The following is a 12,878-nucleotide window of genomic DNA, read 5'->3' as shown; positions in this document are numbered from 1 at the left end:
AATGGGGATGAAGACTGTGAGCCCCACGGGGGACAACCTGATCACCTTGTATCCTCCCCAGCGCTTAGAACAGTGCTTTGCACATAGTAAGTGCTTAACAAATACCCTTATCATTATTCTCTGAGCCTCAGTTCCCTCATCTGTAAAATGGGGATGAAGACTGTGAACCCCAATGGGGACAACCTGATCACCTTGTATCCTCCCCAGCGCTTAGAACAGTGCTTTGCACATAGTAAGCGCTCAACAAATGCCATTATTATTATTCTCTGAGCCTCACTTCCCTCATCTGTCAAATGGGGATGAAGACTGTGAGCCCCACATGGGACAACCTGATCAGCTTGTATCTCCCCAGAGCTTAGAACAGTGCTTGGCACATAGTAAGAGCTTAACAAATACCATTATTATTATTGTTATTATTCTCTGAGCCTCAGTTCCCTCATCTGTCAAATGGGGAAGAAGACTGTGAGCCCCACGGGGGACAACCTGATCACCTGGTATCTCCCCAGTGCTTAGAACAATGCTTGGCACAGAGTAAGCTCTTAACAAGCACTTAACCAAAGCCACCATTATTATAAATACGACTGAAAAATAACGATGGTATTGGTTAAGCGCTTAATATTGGTAATTATTATTATTATTATTATTACCAACTTGTACTTCCCAAGCGCTTAGCACAGTGCTCTGCACACAGTAAGTGCTCAATAAATATGATTGATTGATTGATTGACTGATTATTATTATTCTCTGGGCCTCAGTTCCCTCATCTGTCAAATGGGGATGAAGACTGTGAGCCCCACGGGGGGCAAACTGATCACCTTGTATCTCCTCAGTGCTTAGAACAGTGCTTAGCACATAGTAAGTGCTTAACAAATACCATCATCATCATCGTCCTACCCCCTCTCCCTTCTGCATCCCCCTTGAACTTTCATTCAATCATTCAGTGGCATTTATCGAGTGCTTACTGTGTGCAGAGCACTGTACTAAGCGCTTGGGAGAGTATACTATAACAATAAAGCAGACATGTTATCTGATCACCTTGTATCCTCCCCAGCGCTTAGACCAGTGCGTTGCACATAGTATGCACTTAACAAATGCCATTATTATTATCATTATTATTATTATTATTATTATTATCATTATTTTATGTTTCCTGCCCACGAGGAGATTAGTCAAGAGGTCACCAACCAGGAGAGGAAAGGCAAAAGACTGCTTTGAAGGAAAAAAAAAATTAATCCCCCAATCAATGGTATTGCTTGAGCAGCAGCATGGCTCAGTGGAAAGAGCCCGGGCTTTAGAGTCAGAGGTCACGGGTTCGAATCCTGACTCCACCACTTGTCAGCTGTGTGACTTTGGGCAAGTCACTTCACTTCTCTGGGCCTCAGTTCCCTCATCTATCAAATGGGGATGAAGACTGTGAGCCCCACACGGGACAACCTGATGACCTTGTATCTCCCCCAGCGCTTAGAACAGTGCTTGGCACATAGTAAGCGCTTAACAAATGCCATTGTTATTATTATTATTATTATTATTATTATTATTATTCTCCGGGCCTCAGTTCCCTCATCTGTCAAACGAGGATGAAGACTGTGAGCCCCACGGACCTGATCACCTTGTATCTCCTCCAGTGCTTAGAATAGTGCTCGGCACATCATAAGCACTTAACAAATGCCATTATTATTATTCTCTGGGCCTCAGTTCCCTCATCTGTCAAATGGGGATGAAGACTGTGAGCCCCACGTGGGACAACCTGATCACCATGTATCTCCCCCAGCGCTTAGAATAGTGCTGGGCACATAGTAAGCGCTCAACAAATACTATTATTATTAGGATTATGAACGAGTCCCTTCTAGACTGTGAGCCCACTGTTGGGTAGGGACTGCCTCTAGATGTTGCCAACTTGGACTTCCCAAGCGCTTCGTACAGTGGCTCTGCACACAGTAAGCGCTCAATAAATACGATTCATTGATTGATATATGTATATATGTTTGTACATATTTATTACTCTATTTATTTATTTTAATTGTACATATCTATTCTATTTATTTTATTTTGTTAGTATGTTTGGTTTTTCTCTCTGTCTCCCCCTTTTAGACTGTGAGCCCACTATTGGGTAGGGATTGTCTCTATATGTTGCCAACTTGGACTTCCCAAGCGCTTAGTCCAGTGTTCTGCACACAGTAAGCGCTCAATAAATACGATTGATTGATTGATTGAAGCAGCGTGGCCCAGTGGAGAGAGCTCGGGCTTTGGAGTCAGAGGTCATGAGTTCAAATCCCGGCTCCGCCCATTGTCAGCTGTGTGACTTTGGGCAAGTCACTTCACTTCTCTGGGCCTCAGTTACCTCCTCTGTAAAATGGGGATTAAGACTGTGAGCCCCCCAGTGGGACAACCTGATCACCTTGTAACCCCCCAGCGCTTAGAACAGTGCTTTGCACATAGTAAGCGCTTAATAAATGTCATTATTATTATTGTTATTGTTATGAGAGGTTCCAAAGGAGGCCATATGTCCCCGTTGCGGCCTTTTCTGGGGAATCCCGGGCGACGGGCCTAGCTCCCATGGAGGCCCCGAATTCGGTTTCTGCCCGCAGATCGACCCGAGCGAGTGGCGTTTCCTGCTGACGGGGGGCATCGGCCTGCATAATCCGCACTCCAACCCCTGCCCGTGGCTTCCACACAAGTCCTGGGACGAGGTCTGTCGCCTGGACGCCCTGCCTGCCTTCCGCGGCCTCCGCAGGGACTTCATGCAGTTCAAGGACGGCTGGAAAATGGTCTATGACAGCTTGGTAAGCGGGTGGGCATGGGTGGGCCCAGGGGCGGGCGTCTGCTTTTTATTCTGTCATTCAGTCGGATTTATTCAATTTATTTAGTGAGCACTCGCTGGGTGCAGAGCACTGGACTAAGCGCTTGGGAAGTCCAAGTTGGCAACATCTAGAGACGGTCCCTACCCAACGGTGGGCTCACGTTTGACCGCTTGGGAGTCAGATCGACTCCCGGGGGCAAGCGGGCGTCTGCTTTTTATTCAGTCATTCAATCGGATTTATTCGATTTATTCAGTGAGCGCTCACTGGGTGCAGAGCACTGGACTAAGCGCTTGGGAAGTCCAAGTTGGCAACATCTAGAGACGGTCCCGACCCAACGGTGGGCTCACGTTTGAGCGCTTGGGAGTCAGATCGACTCCCGGGGGCAAGCGGGCATCTGCTTTTTATTCAGTCATTCAATCGGATTTATTCAATTTATTTAGTGAGCACTTGCTGGGTGCAGAGCACTGGACTAAGCGCTTGGGAAGTCCAAGTTGGCAACATCTAGAGACGGTCCCGACCCAACGGTGGGCTCACGTTTGAGCGCTTGGGAGTCAGATCGACTCCCGGGGGCAAGCGGGCACCTGCTTTTTATTCAGTCATTCAATCGGATTTATTCAATTTATTTAGTGAGCACTTGCTGGGTGCCGAGCACTGGACTAAGCGCTTGGGAAGTCCAAGTTGGCAACATCTAGAGATGGTCCCTACCCAACGACGGGCTCACAGGCTAGAAGGGGGAGACGGCCAACAAAACAAAACATCTAAACCAAATATAACGGATAGAATAAATATGTACAAGGAAAATAAATGAATAAATAGAGTAATAAATCGGTACCAACATCTATACAGGTGCTGTGGGGAGGGGAAGGAGGGAGGGCGGGGGGATGAGGAGGAGGAGAGGGAAAAGGGGGCTGAGTGTGGGAAGGCTTCCTGGAGGAGGTGAGCTCTCAGTAGGGCTTTGAAGGGAGGAAGAGAGCAAGCTTGGCGGATGTGCGGAGGGATTGGGCGCATTCCGGGCCAGAGGGCATTTTTAGGATGATTGCACCTCATTCATTTATTCATCATATTTATTGAGCACTTCTGTGCGCAGAGCACTGGACTAAGCGCTTGGGAAGTCCAAGTTGCCAACATTTAGAGACGGTCCCTACCCAACGACGGGCTCACAGTCTAGAAGGGGGAGATTTATTGAGCGCTTACTGTGTGCAGAGCACTGGACTAAGCGCTTGGGAAGTCCAAGTCGGCAACAGATAGAGACGGTCCCTACCCAACAGCAGGCTCACAGTCTAGAAGGGGGAGATTTATTGAGTGCCTACTGTGTGCAGAACACTGGACTAAGCGCTTGGGAAATCCAAGTTGGCTTATAGACTTTGAGCCCACTGTTGGGTAGGGACCATCTCTATATGTTGCCGAGTTGTACTTCCCAATCGCTTAGTACAGTGCTCTGCACACAGTAAGCGCTCAATAAATACGATTGAATGAATGAATGAATGAACAGATAGAGACGGTCGCTACCCAACAACGGGCTCACAGTCTAGAAGGGGGAGATTTATTGAGCGCTTACCATGTGCGGAGCACTGTACTAAGCGCTTGGGAAGTCTAAGTCGGCAACAGATAGAGACGGTCCCTACCCAACGATGGGCTAACAGTCTAGAAGGGGGAGATTTATTGAGCGCTTACTGTGTGCAGAGCACTGGACTAGTACAGTGCCAAGCGCTTAGTACAGTGCTCTGCACATAGTAAGCGCTCAATAAATGCGATTGATTGATTGATTGGACTAAGTGCTTGGGAATCCAAGTCGGCAACAGATAGAGACGGTCCCTACCCAACAACCGGCATTTGTCTGCTGGGTGACTTTTGAGCAAGTCACTTCACTACTCTGGGCCTCAGTTCCCTCATCTGTAAAATGGGGATGAAGACTGTGAGCCCCACGTGGGACACCCTGATCACTTTGTAGCCCCCCCCCCCCAGCGTGTAGAACAGTGCTTGGCACATAGTAAGTGCTTAACAAATACCATTATTACTATTATTATTCTTCTTATGGTTATTTGCTGCGCGGTTACTGTGGGTCAAACACCTTTCTAATCCCTGGGGGAGGTTCAAATTAATTAGCCACGAGAAGCAGCGTGGCTCAGTGGGAAGAGCCCGGGCTTGGGAGTGAGAGGTCGTGGGTTCTAATCCTGCCTCTGCCACTTGTCAGCAGTGTGACCTTGGGAAAGCCACTTCAGTTCTCTGGGCCTCAGTGACCTCATCTGTCAAATGGGGATGAAGACTGTCAGCCCCACGTGGGACAACCTGATCACCTTGTAACCTCCCCAGCGCTTAGAACAGTGCTTGGCACATAATAAGCACTTAACAAATACCAACATCATTATTATTATTATTATTATTATTATTATTATAATATTATTATTATTATTATTATTATTATTATTATTATTATTATTAATGGTCATTTGTTAAAGTCTTACTGTGGGTCTAACACCTTTCTAAGCCCCAGGGGAGGTTCAGTTTAATTAACCACAAAAAGCAGCGTGGCTCAATGGAAAGAGCCCGGGCTTGGGAGTCAGAGGTCATGGGTTCTAATCCCGGCTCCGCCACTTGTCAGCTGGGTGACTTTGGGCAAGTCACTTCTCTATGCCTCAGTGACCTCATCTGTCAAATGGGGATGAAGACTGTGAGCCCCCCAGTGGACCATCTGATCACCTTGTATCCTCCCCAGCGCTTAGAACAGTGCTTGGCACATAGTAAGCACTTAACAAATGCCATCATCATCATCCCAGAGGCCTTCCCTGACTTCTCGAGAGAAGCAGCGTGGCTCAGTGGAAAGAGCCCGGGCTTTGGAGTCAGAGGTCATGGGTTCAAATCCTGGCTCTGCCGCTTGTCAGCTGTGTGACTTTGGGCAAGTCACTTCACTTCTCTGGGCCTCAGTTCCCTCATCTGTGAAATGGGGATGAAGACTGTGAGCCCCCTGTGGGACAACCTCATCACCTTGTAGCCTCCACAGCGCTTAGAACAGTGCTTTGCACATAGTAATAAAGTAGTAAGTAGTAATAAGTAGTAATGGCTTAATAAATGCCATTTATTATTATTATTGTTTTATTATTATTATTATTATTAATTATTAATTATTATTATTATTATTACTGCACCACCCTTTCCTCCTCTCCCACTCCCTTCTGCATCACCCTGACATGCTCCCTTCCTTCATCCCCCCTTCCCAGCTCCTCACCACTTAGGTCTACATCCCTCATTTATTTCTTTTTATTGCCTTCTGTTTATTTGTATTGCTATCGGTCTCCCCCCTCTAATGATAATAATGATGGCATTTGTTAAGCGCTTACTATGTGCCAAGCACTGTTCTAAGCGCTGGGGGAGATACAAGGTCATCAGGTTGTCCCACGTGGGGCTCACAGCCTTCATCCCCATTTGACAGATGAGGGAACTGAGGCCCAGAGAAGTGACATGATTTGGCCAAGGTCACACAACAGACAAGTGGCAAAGCCGGGATTGGAACCCACGGCCTCTGACTCCCAAGCCCGGGCTCTCGCCACTGAGCCACTCCGCGAGCTCGTTGTGGGCAGGGAATTGTCGCTCTTTATTGCTATATTGGACTCTCCCAAGCGCTTAGTCCAGTGCTCTGCACACAGTAAGCGCTCAATAAATACGATTGAGTGAATGAATGATGGAAAGAAAGTTGGGGTGGACAGAGAGGAGGAGGAGGAAGGAGGAGAGAGACAAATGTTGCCGACTTGTACTTTCCAAGCGCTTAGTACAGTGCTCTGCGCACAGTAAGCGCTCAATAAATACGATTGATTGATTGATTGTACGTCCCAAGTGCTTAGCCTAATGCTCTGCACACAGTAATTACTGATGGCGTTTATTAAGCACTTGCTATGTGCAAAGCACCGTTCTAAGCGCTGGGGAGGTTACAAGGTGATCAGGGTGTCCTGCGGGGGCCCCACAGTCTTCATCCCCATTTTCCAGATGAGGGAACTGAGGCCCAGAGAAGTGAAGGGGCTTGCCCAAAGTCACACAACCGACAGTTGGCGGAGTCGGGATTTGAACCCATGACCTCTGACTCCAAAGCCCCTGTTCTTTCCACTGAGCCATGCTGCTTCTCACTATTATTATTATTCTCATCATTATCATTATTATTGTTGTTGAAGGAATGACTGAATGCAGTTTTTATTAATGATGGGAATCTATCATTCTATTTATTGTATGAATGCAGTTTTTATTAATGATGGGTATCTATAATTCTATAATGGCATTCTTCTTCTTATTATTATTACTATTCTTGTTGAATGAATGACTGAATGCAGTTTTTATTAATGATGGGAATCTATCATTCTATTTATTGTATGAATGCAGTTTTTATTAATGATGGGTATCTATAATTCTATAATGGTATTCTTATTCTTATTCTTATTATTATTATTGAATGAATGACTGAATGCAGTTTTTATTAATGATGGGAATCTATCATTCTATTTATTGTATGAATGCAGTTTTTATTAATGATGGGTATCTATCTATAATTCTATAATGGTATTCTTATTCTTATTATTATTATTATTGTTGTTGAATGAATGACTGAATGCAGTTTTTATTAATGATGGGAGTCTATCATTCTATTTATTGTATGAATGCAGTTTTTATTAATGATGGGTATCTATCTATAATTCTATAATGGCATTCTTCTTCTTCTTCTTCTTCTTATTATTATTATTGTTGAATGAATGACTGAATGCAGTTTTTATTAATGATGGGAATCTATCATTCTATTTATTGTATGAATGCAGTTTTTATTAATGATAGGTATCTATCCATAATTCTGTAATGGTATTCTTCTTCTTCTTATTATTATTATTATTGTTGTTGAATGAATGACTGAATGCAGTTTTTATTAATGATGGGAATCTATAATTCTATTTATTGTACGAATGCATTTTTATTAATGATGGGTCTCTATCTATAATTCTATAATGGTATTCTTATTCTTCTTCTTATTATTATTGTTGTTGAATGAATGACTGAATACAGTTTTTATTAATGATGGGAATCTATCATTCTATTTATTGTATGAATGCAGTTTTTATTAATGATAGGTATCTATCCATAATTCTGTAATGGTATTCTTCTTCTTCTTATTATTATTATTATTATTGTTGAATGAATGACTGAATGCAGTTTTTATTAATGATGGGAATCTATAATTCTATTTATTGTACGAATGCATTTTTATTAATGATGGGTATCTATCTATAATTCTATAATGGTATTCTTATTCTTCTTATTATTATTATTGTTGTTGAATGAATGACTGAATGCAGTTTTTATTAATGATGGGAATCTATCATTCTATTTATTGTATGAATGCAGTTTTTATTAATGATAGGTATCTATCCATAATTCTGTAATGGTATTCTTCTTCTTCTTATTATTATTGTTGTTGTTGAATGAATGACTAAATGCAGTTTTTATTAATGATGGGAATCTATCATTCTATTTATTGTATGAATGCAGTTTTTATTAATGATGGGTATCTATAATTCTATAATGGTATTCTTCTTCTTCTTCTTATTGAATGAATGACTGAATGCAGTTTTTATTAATGATGGGAATCTATCATTCTATTTATTGTATGAATGCAGTTTTCATTAATGATGGGTATCTAGCTATAATTCTATAATGGTATTCTTATTCTTATTATTATTATTGTTGTTGAATGTATGACTGAATGCACTTTTTATTAATGATGGGTATCTAGCTATAATTCTATAATGGTTTTCTTATTCTTCTTCTTATTATTGTTGTTGAATGAATGACTGAATGCAGTTTTTATTAATGATGGGAATCTATCATTCTATTTATTGTATGAATGCAGTTTTCATTAATGATGGGTATCTAGCTATAATTCTATAATGGTATTCTTATTCTTATTATTATTGTTGTTGAATGAATGACTGAATGCAGTTTTTATTAATGATGGGACTCTATCATTCTATTTATTGTATGAATGCCGTTTTCATTAATGATGGGTATCTAGCTATAATTCTATTTATCGTAATGGTATTGACGCCTGTCTACTGGTTTGGTTTTGTCGGCCGTCTCCCCCCTTCTAGCCTGTGAGCCCGTCGTTGGGTAGGGACCGTCTCCATCTGTTGCCGAGTCGTCCTTCCCAAGCGCTTAGTACAGTGCTGGGCACACAGTAGGCGCTCAATAAGTATGATGGAATGAATCAGCTTCCTCTCACCCCCTGCAGGACCCCCACCATGAGGTCTTCCCCGTCGAGTGGGAGGAAAAACTGGGATCCTTCCAGAGGCTGCTAGTCATCCGCTGTCTGCGCCCGGACAAGGTCAGTGCCGACTTTAAGAATAATAATCATGATAATAATTACGGTATTTTTTAAGTGCTTATTATGTGCCAGGCACTGTACTAAGCGCTGGGGTTGGACACAGGCCCTGTCCCCTGTGGGGCTCAAAGCCTTAATCCCCGTTCGACGGATGAGGGATCTTCTAGACTGTAAGCCCACTGTTGGGTCGGGACCGTCTCTATATGTTGTCAAGTTGTACTTCCCAAGCGCTTAGTACAGTGCTCTGCACATAGTAAGCGCTCAAGAAATACGACTGATTGATTGATTGATTGATTGACTTTAAGAATAATAATCATGATAATAATTACGGTATTTTTTAAGCGCTTATCATGTGCCAGGCACTGTACTAAGCGCTGGGGTTGGACACAGGCCCTGTCCCCCGTGGGGCTCACAGCCTTAATCCCCGTTCGACGGATGAGGGATCTTGTAGACTGTAAGCCCACTGTTGGGTAGGGACCGTCTCTATATGTTGCCAAGTTGTACTTCCCAAGCGCTTAGTACAGTGCTCTGCACATAGTAAGCGCTCAAGAAATACGACTGATTGATTGATTGATTGACTTTAAGAATAATAATCATGATAATAATTACGGTATTTTTGAAGCGCTTATCATGTGCCAGGCACTGTACTAAGCGCTGGGGTTGGACACAGGCCCTGTCCCCCGTGGGGCTCACAGCCTTAATCCCCGTTCGACGGATGAGGGATCTTCTAGACTGTAAGCCCACTGTTGGGTAGGGACCGTCTCTATATGTTGCCAAGTTGTACTTCCCAAGCGCTTAGTACAGTGCTCTGCACACAGTAAGCGCTCAATAAATACGATTAAATGAGGGAACTGAGGCCCAGGGAAGTGAAGTGACCCGCCCAACATCACCCAGCTAAGTCGTACTTCCCAAGCGCTTAGTCCAGTGCTCTGCACACGGTAAGCGCTCAATAAATACGATTGATGATGAAGTGGCGGTGATAGAGAAGCAGCGTGGCTCAGTGGAAAAAGCCCGGGCTTTGGAGTCAGAGGTCATGGGTTCAAATCCCGGCTCCACCGCTTGTCAACTGTGTGACTTCGGGCAAGTCACTTAACTTCTCTGGGCCTCAGTTCCCTCATCTGTGAAATGGGGATGAAGACTGTGAGCCCCACGGGGGACAACCTGATCACCTTGTAAATTCCCCAGCGCTTAGAACAGTGCTCTGCACATAGTAAGCGCTTAATAAATGCCATTAAAAAAAATCCCCAGCGCTTAGAACAGTGCTCTGCACATAGTAAGCGCTTAATAAATGCCATTAATAAAATTCCCCAGAGCTTAGAACAGTGCTCTGCACATAGTAAGCGCTTAATAAATGCCATTAAAAAAAAAAAAAGTGGCGGAGCCGGGATTAGAACCCACGACTTCCGACTCCCAAGCCCGGGTTCTTTCCACTGAGTCACGCTGCTTCCCCAAACTCATTCATTCCTTCTTTCATATTTATTGAGCGCTTACTGTGTGCAGAGCACTGGACTAAGCGCTTGGGAAGTCCAAGTCGGCAACATCTAGAGACGGTCCCTACCCGACAGTGGGCTCACAGTCTAGAAGGGGGAGACAGACGACAACACCCAACAAGCAGACGGGCGTCAATGCCGTCAAAATAGATAAATTCTTCCTAAGCGCTTAGTACAGTGCTCTGCACACAGTAAGTGCTCAATAAATACGATTGAATGAATGAATAAATAGAATTATAGATCTATAGACTCCTCATCCCACCCGGGGGCCTGGCTGGATGAAGAGAAGCAGCATGGCTCAGTGGAAAGAGCCCGGGCTTTGGAGTCAGAGGTCATGGGTTCTAATCCTGTCTCCGCCGCTTGTCTGCTGTGTGACTTTGGGGAAGTCACTTCGCTTCTCTGGGCCTCAGTAACCTCATCTGGAAAATGGGGATGAAGACTGTGAGCCCCACATGGGGCAACCTGATCACCTCGTATCTCCCCCAGCCCTTAGAACAGTGCTTGGTACATAGTAAGTGCTTACCAAATACCATCATTATTATTGCCCCTGTGCTCTGAACGGTGGTCAGCACACAGTAATAATAATAACAATAATAATAATAATAATAATAATAATAATAATAATCTATTATTTTTATTCATTTTATTTGTACATATTTATTCTATTTATTTTATTTTGTTAATATGTTAATATGTTTTATTTTGTCCTCTGCCTCCCTCTTCTAGACTGTGAGCCCACTGTCGGGTAGGGACCGTCTCTAGATGTTGCCAACTTGGACTTCCCAAGCGCTTAGTCCAGTGCTCTGCACACAGTAAGTGCTCAATAAATACGATTGAATGAATGAATGAATAATGGTATTTGTTAAGCACTTACTCTGTGCCAAGCACTGTTCTAAGCCCTGGGGGAGATACAAGGTTGTCCCACGCGGGGCTCACAGACTTCACCCCCAATTTACAGATGAGGGAACTGAGGCACAGAGGTGTGAAGTGACTTGCCCGAGTCACCCAGCTGACAAGTGGCAGAGCCGGGATTAGAACCCATGACCTCTGACTCCAAAGCCCGGGCTCTTTCCACTGAGCCACGCTGCTTCTGCATCCTCATCACTGGGCCATTGACTGAATGACTGACCGGAGACATCGGATCGGGATAATAATAATAATGGCATTTATTAAGCGCTTACTATGTGCAAAGCACTGTTCTAAGCGCTGGGGAGGTTACAAGGTGATCAGGTTGTCCCATGCGGGGCTCACAGTCTTAATCTCCATTTTACAGATGAGGGAACTAAGGCACAGAGAAGTTAAGTGACTTGCCCAGAGTCACACAGCTGACAATTGGTGCAGCCGGGGTTTGAACCCATTACCCTCTGACTCCAAAGCCCGTGCTCTTTCCATTGTCTCCCCCAGTGCTTAGAACAGTGCTTGGCACATAGTAAGCGCTTAACAAATACCATCATCATCATCACTAGGCCGTTGAGTGACCGGAGACATCAGATCGGGATGTATCTCCGCCAGCGCTTAGAACAGCGCTTGGCACATAGTAAGCGCTTAACAAATACCATCATCATCATCAGAGCCCACTGTTGGGTAGGGACCGTCTCTATATGTTGCCAACTTGTACTTCCCAAGCGCTTAGTACAGTGCTCTGCACACAGTAAGCGCCCAATAAATACAACTGAATGGTTGAATGAATGAATCATCACTAGGCCGTTGACTGACCGACTGACCGGAGACATCAGATCGGGATGTGTCTCCCCCAGCACTTAGAACAGCGCTGGGCACATAGTGAGCGCTCAACAAATGCCATCATTCAGTCGTCTTTTCTCAAGAAGCAGCGTGGCTCCGTGGAAAGAGCCCAAGCTTTGGAGTCAGAGGTCATGGGTTCAAATCCTGCCTCCGCCACTTGGCAGCTGGGTGACTTTGGACAAGTCACTTCACTTCCCTGGGCCTCAGTTCCCTCATCTGTAAAATGGGGATGAAGACTGTGAGCCCCTCGTGGAACAACCTGATCACCTTGTATCTACCCAGTGCTCAGAACAGTGCTTTGCACATAGTAAGCGCTTAACAAATACCAACATTATTATTATTATTATTATTATTATTATTATTATTATTATTATTATTATTATTCTCTGGGCTTCAGTTCCTTCATCTGTAAAATGGGGATTTAAACTGTGAGCCCCCCTGTGGGACAACCTGATCACCTTGTAACCTCCTCAGCGCTTAGAACATAGTAAG

At 44.1% G+C, this 12,878-nt stretch overlaps 1 protein-coding gene across 5 annotated transcripts in view; it reads left to right on the top strand.

The window, feature by feature from the left end:
- DNAH7 (dynein axonemal heavy chain 7) overlaps positions 1-12,878 on the top strand; it is a 356,587-nt gene that overhangs the window by 288,004 nt on the left and 55,705 nt on the right. For all 5 annotated transcript variants that reach the window (XM_038748902.1, XM_038748901.1, XM_038748903.1 and 2 more), the window contains 2 exons: positions 2,589-2,783; positions 9,064-9,156. In XM_038748902.1, the coding sequence (XP_038604830.1) occupies positions 2,589-2,783; positions 9,064-9,156 (288 nt within the window). The remainder of the gene's footprint in view (positions 1-2,588; positions 2,784-9,063; positions 9,157-12,878) is intronic.

This window comes from Tachyglossus aculeatus, chromosome 7 (genome assembly GCF_015852505.1).
Source record: "Tachyglossus aculeatus isolate mTacAcu1 chromosome 7, mTacAcu1.pri, whole genome shotgun sequence".
Taxonomy (NCBI): Eukaryota; Metazoa; Chordata; class Mammalia; order Monotremata; family Tachyglossidae; genus Tachyglossus; species Tachyglossus aculeatus.
This window is presented reverse-complemented; position numbering and strand designations above follow the sequence as displayed.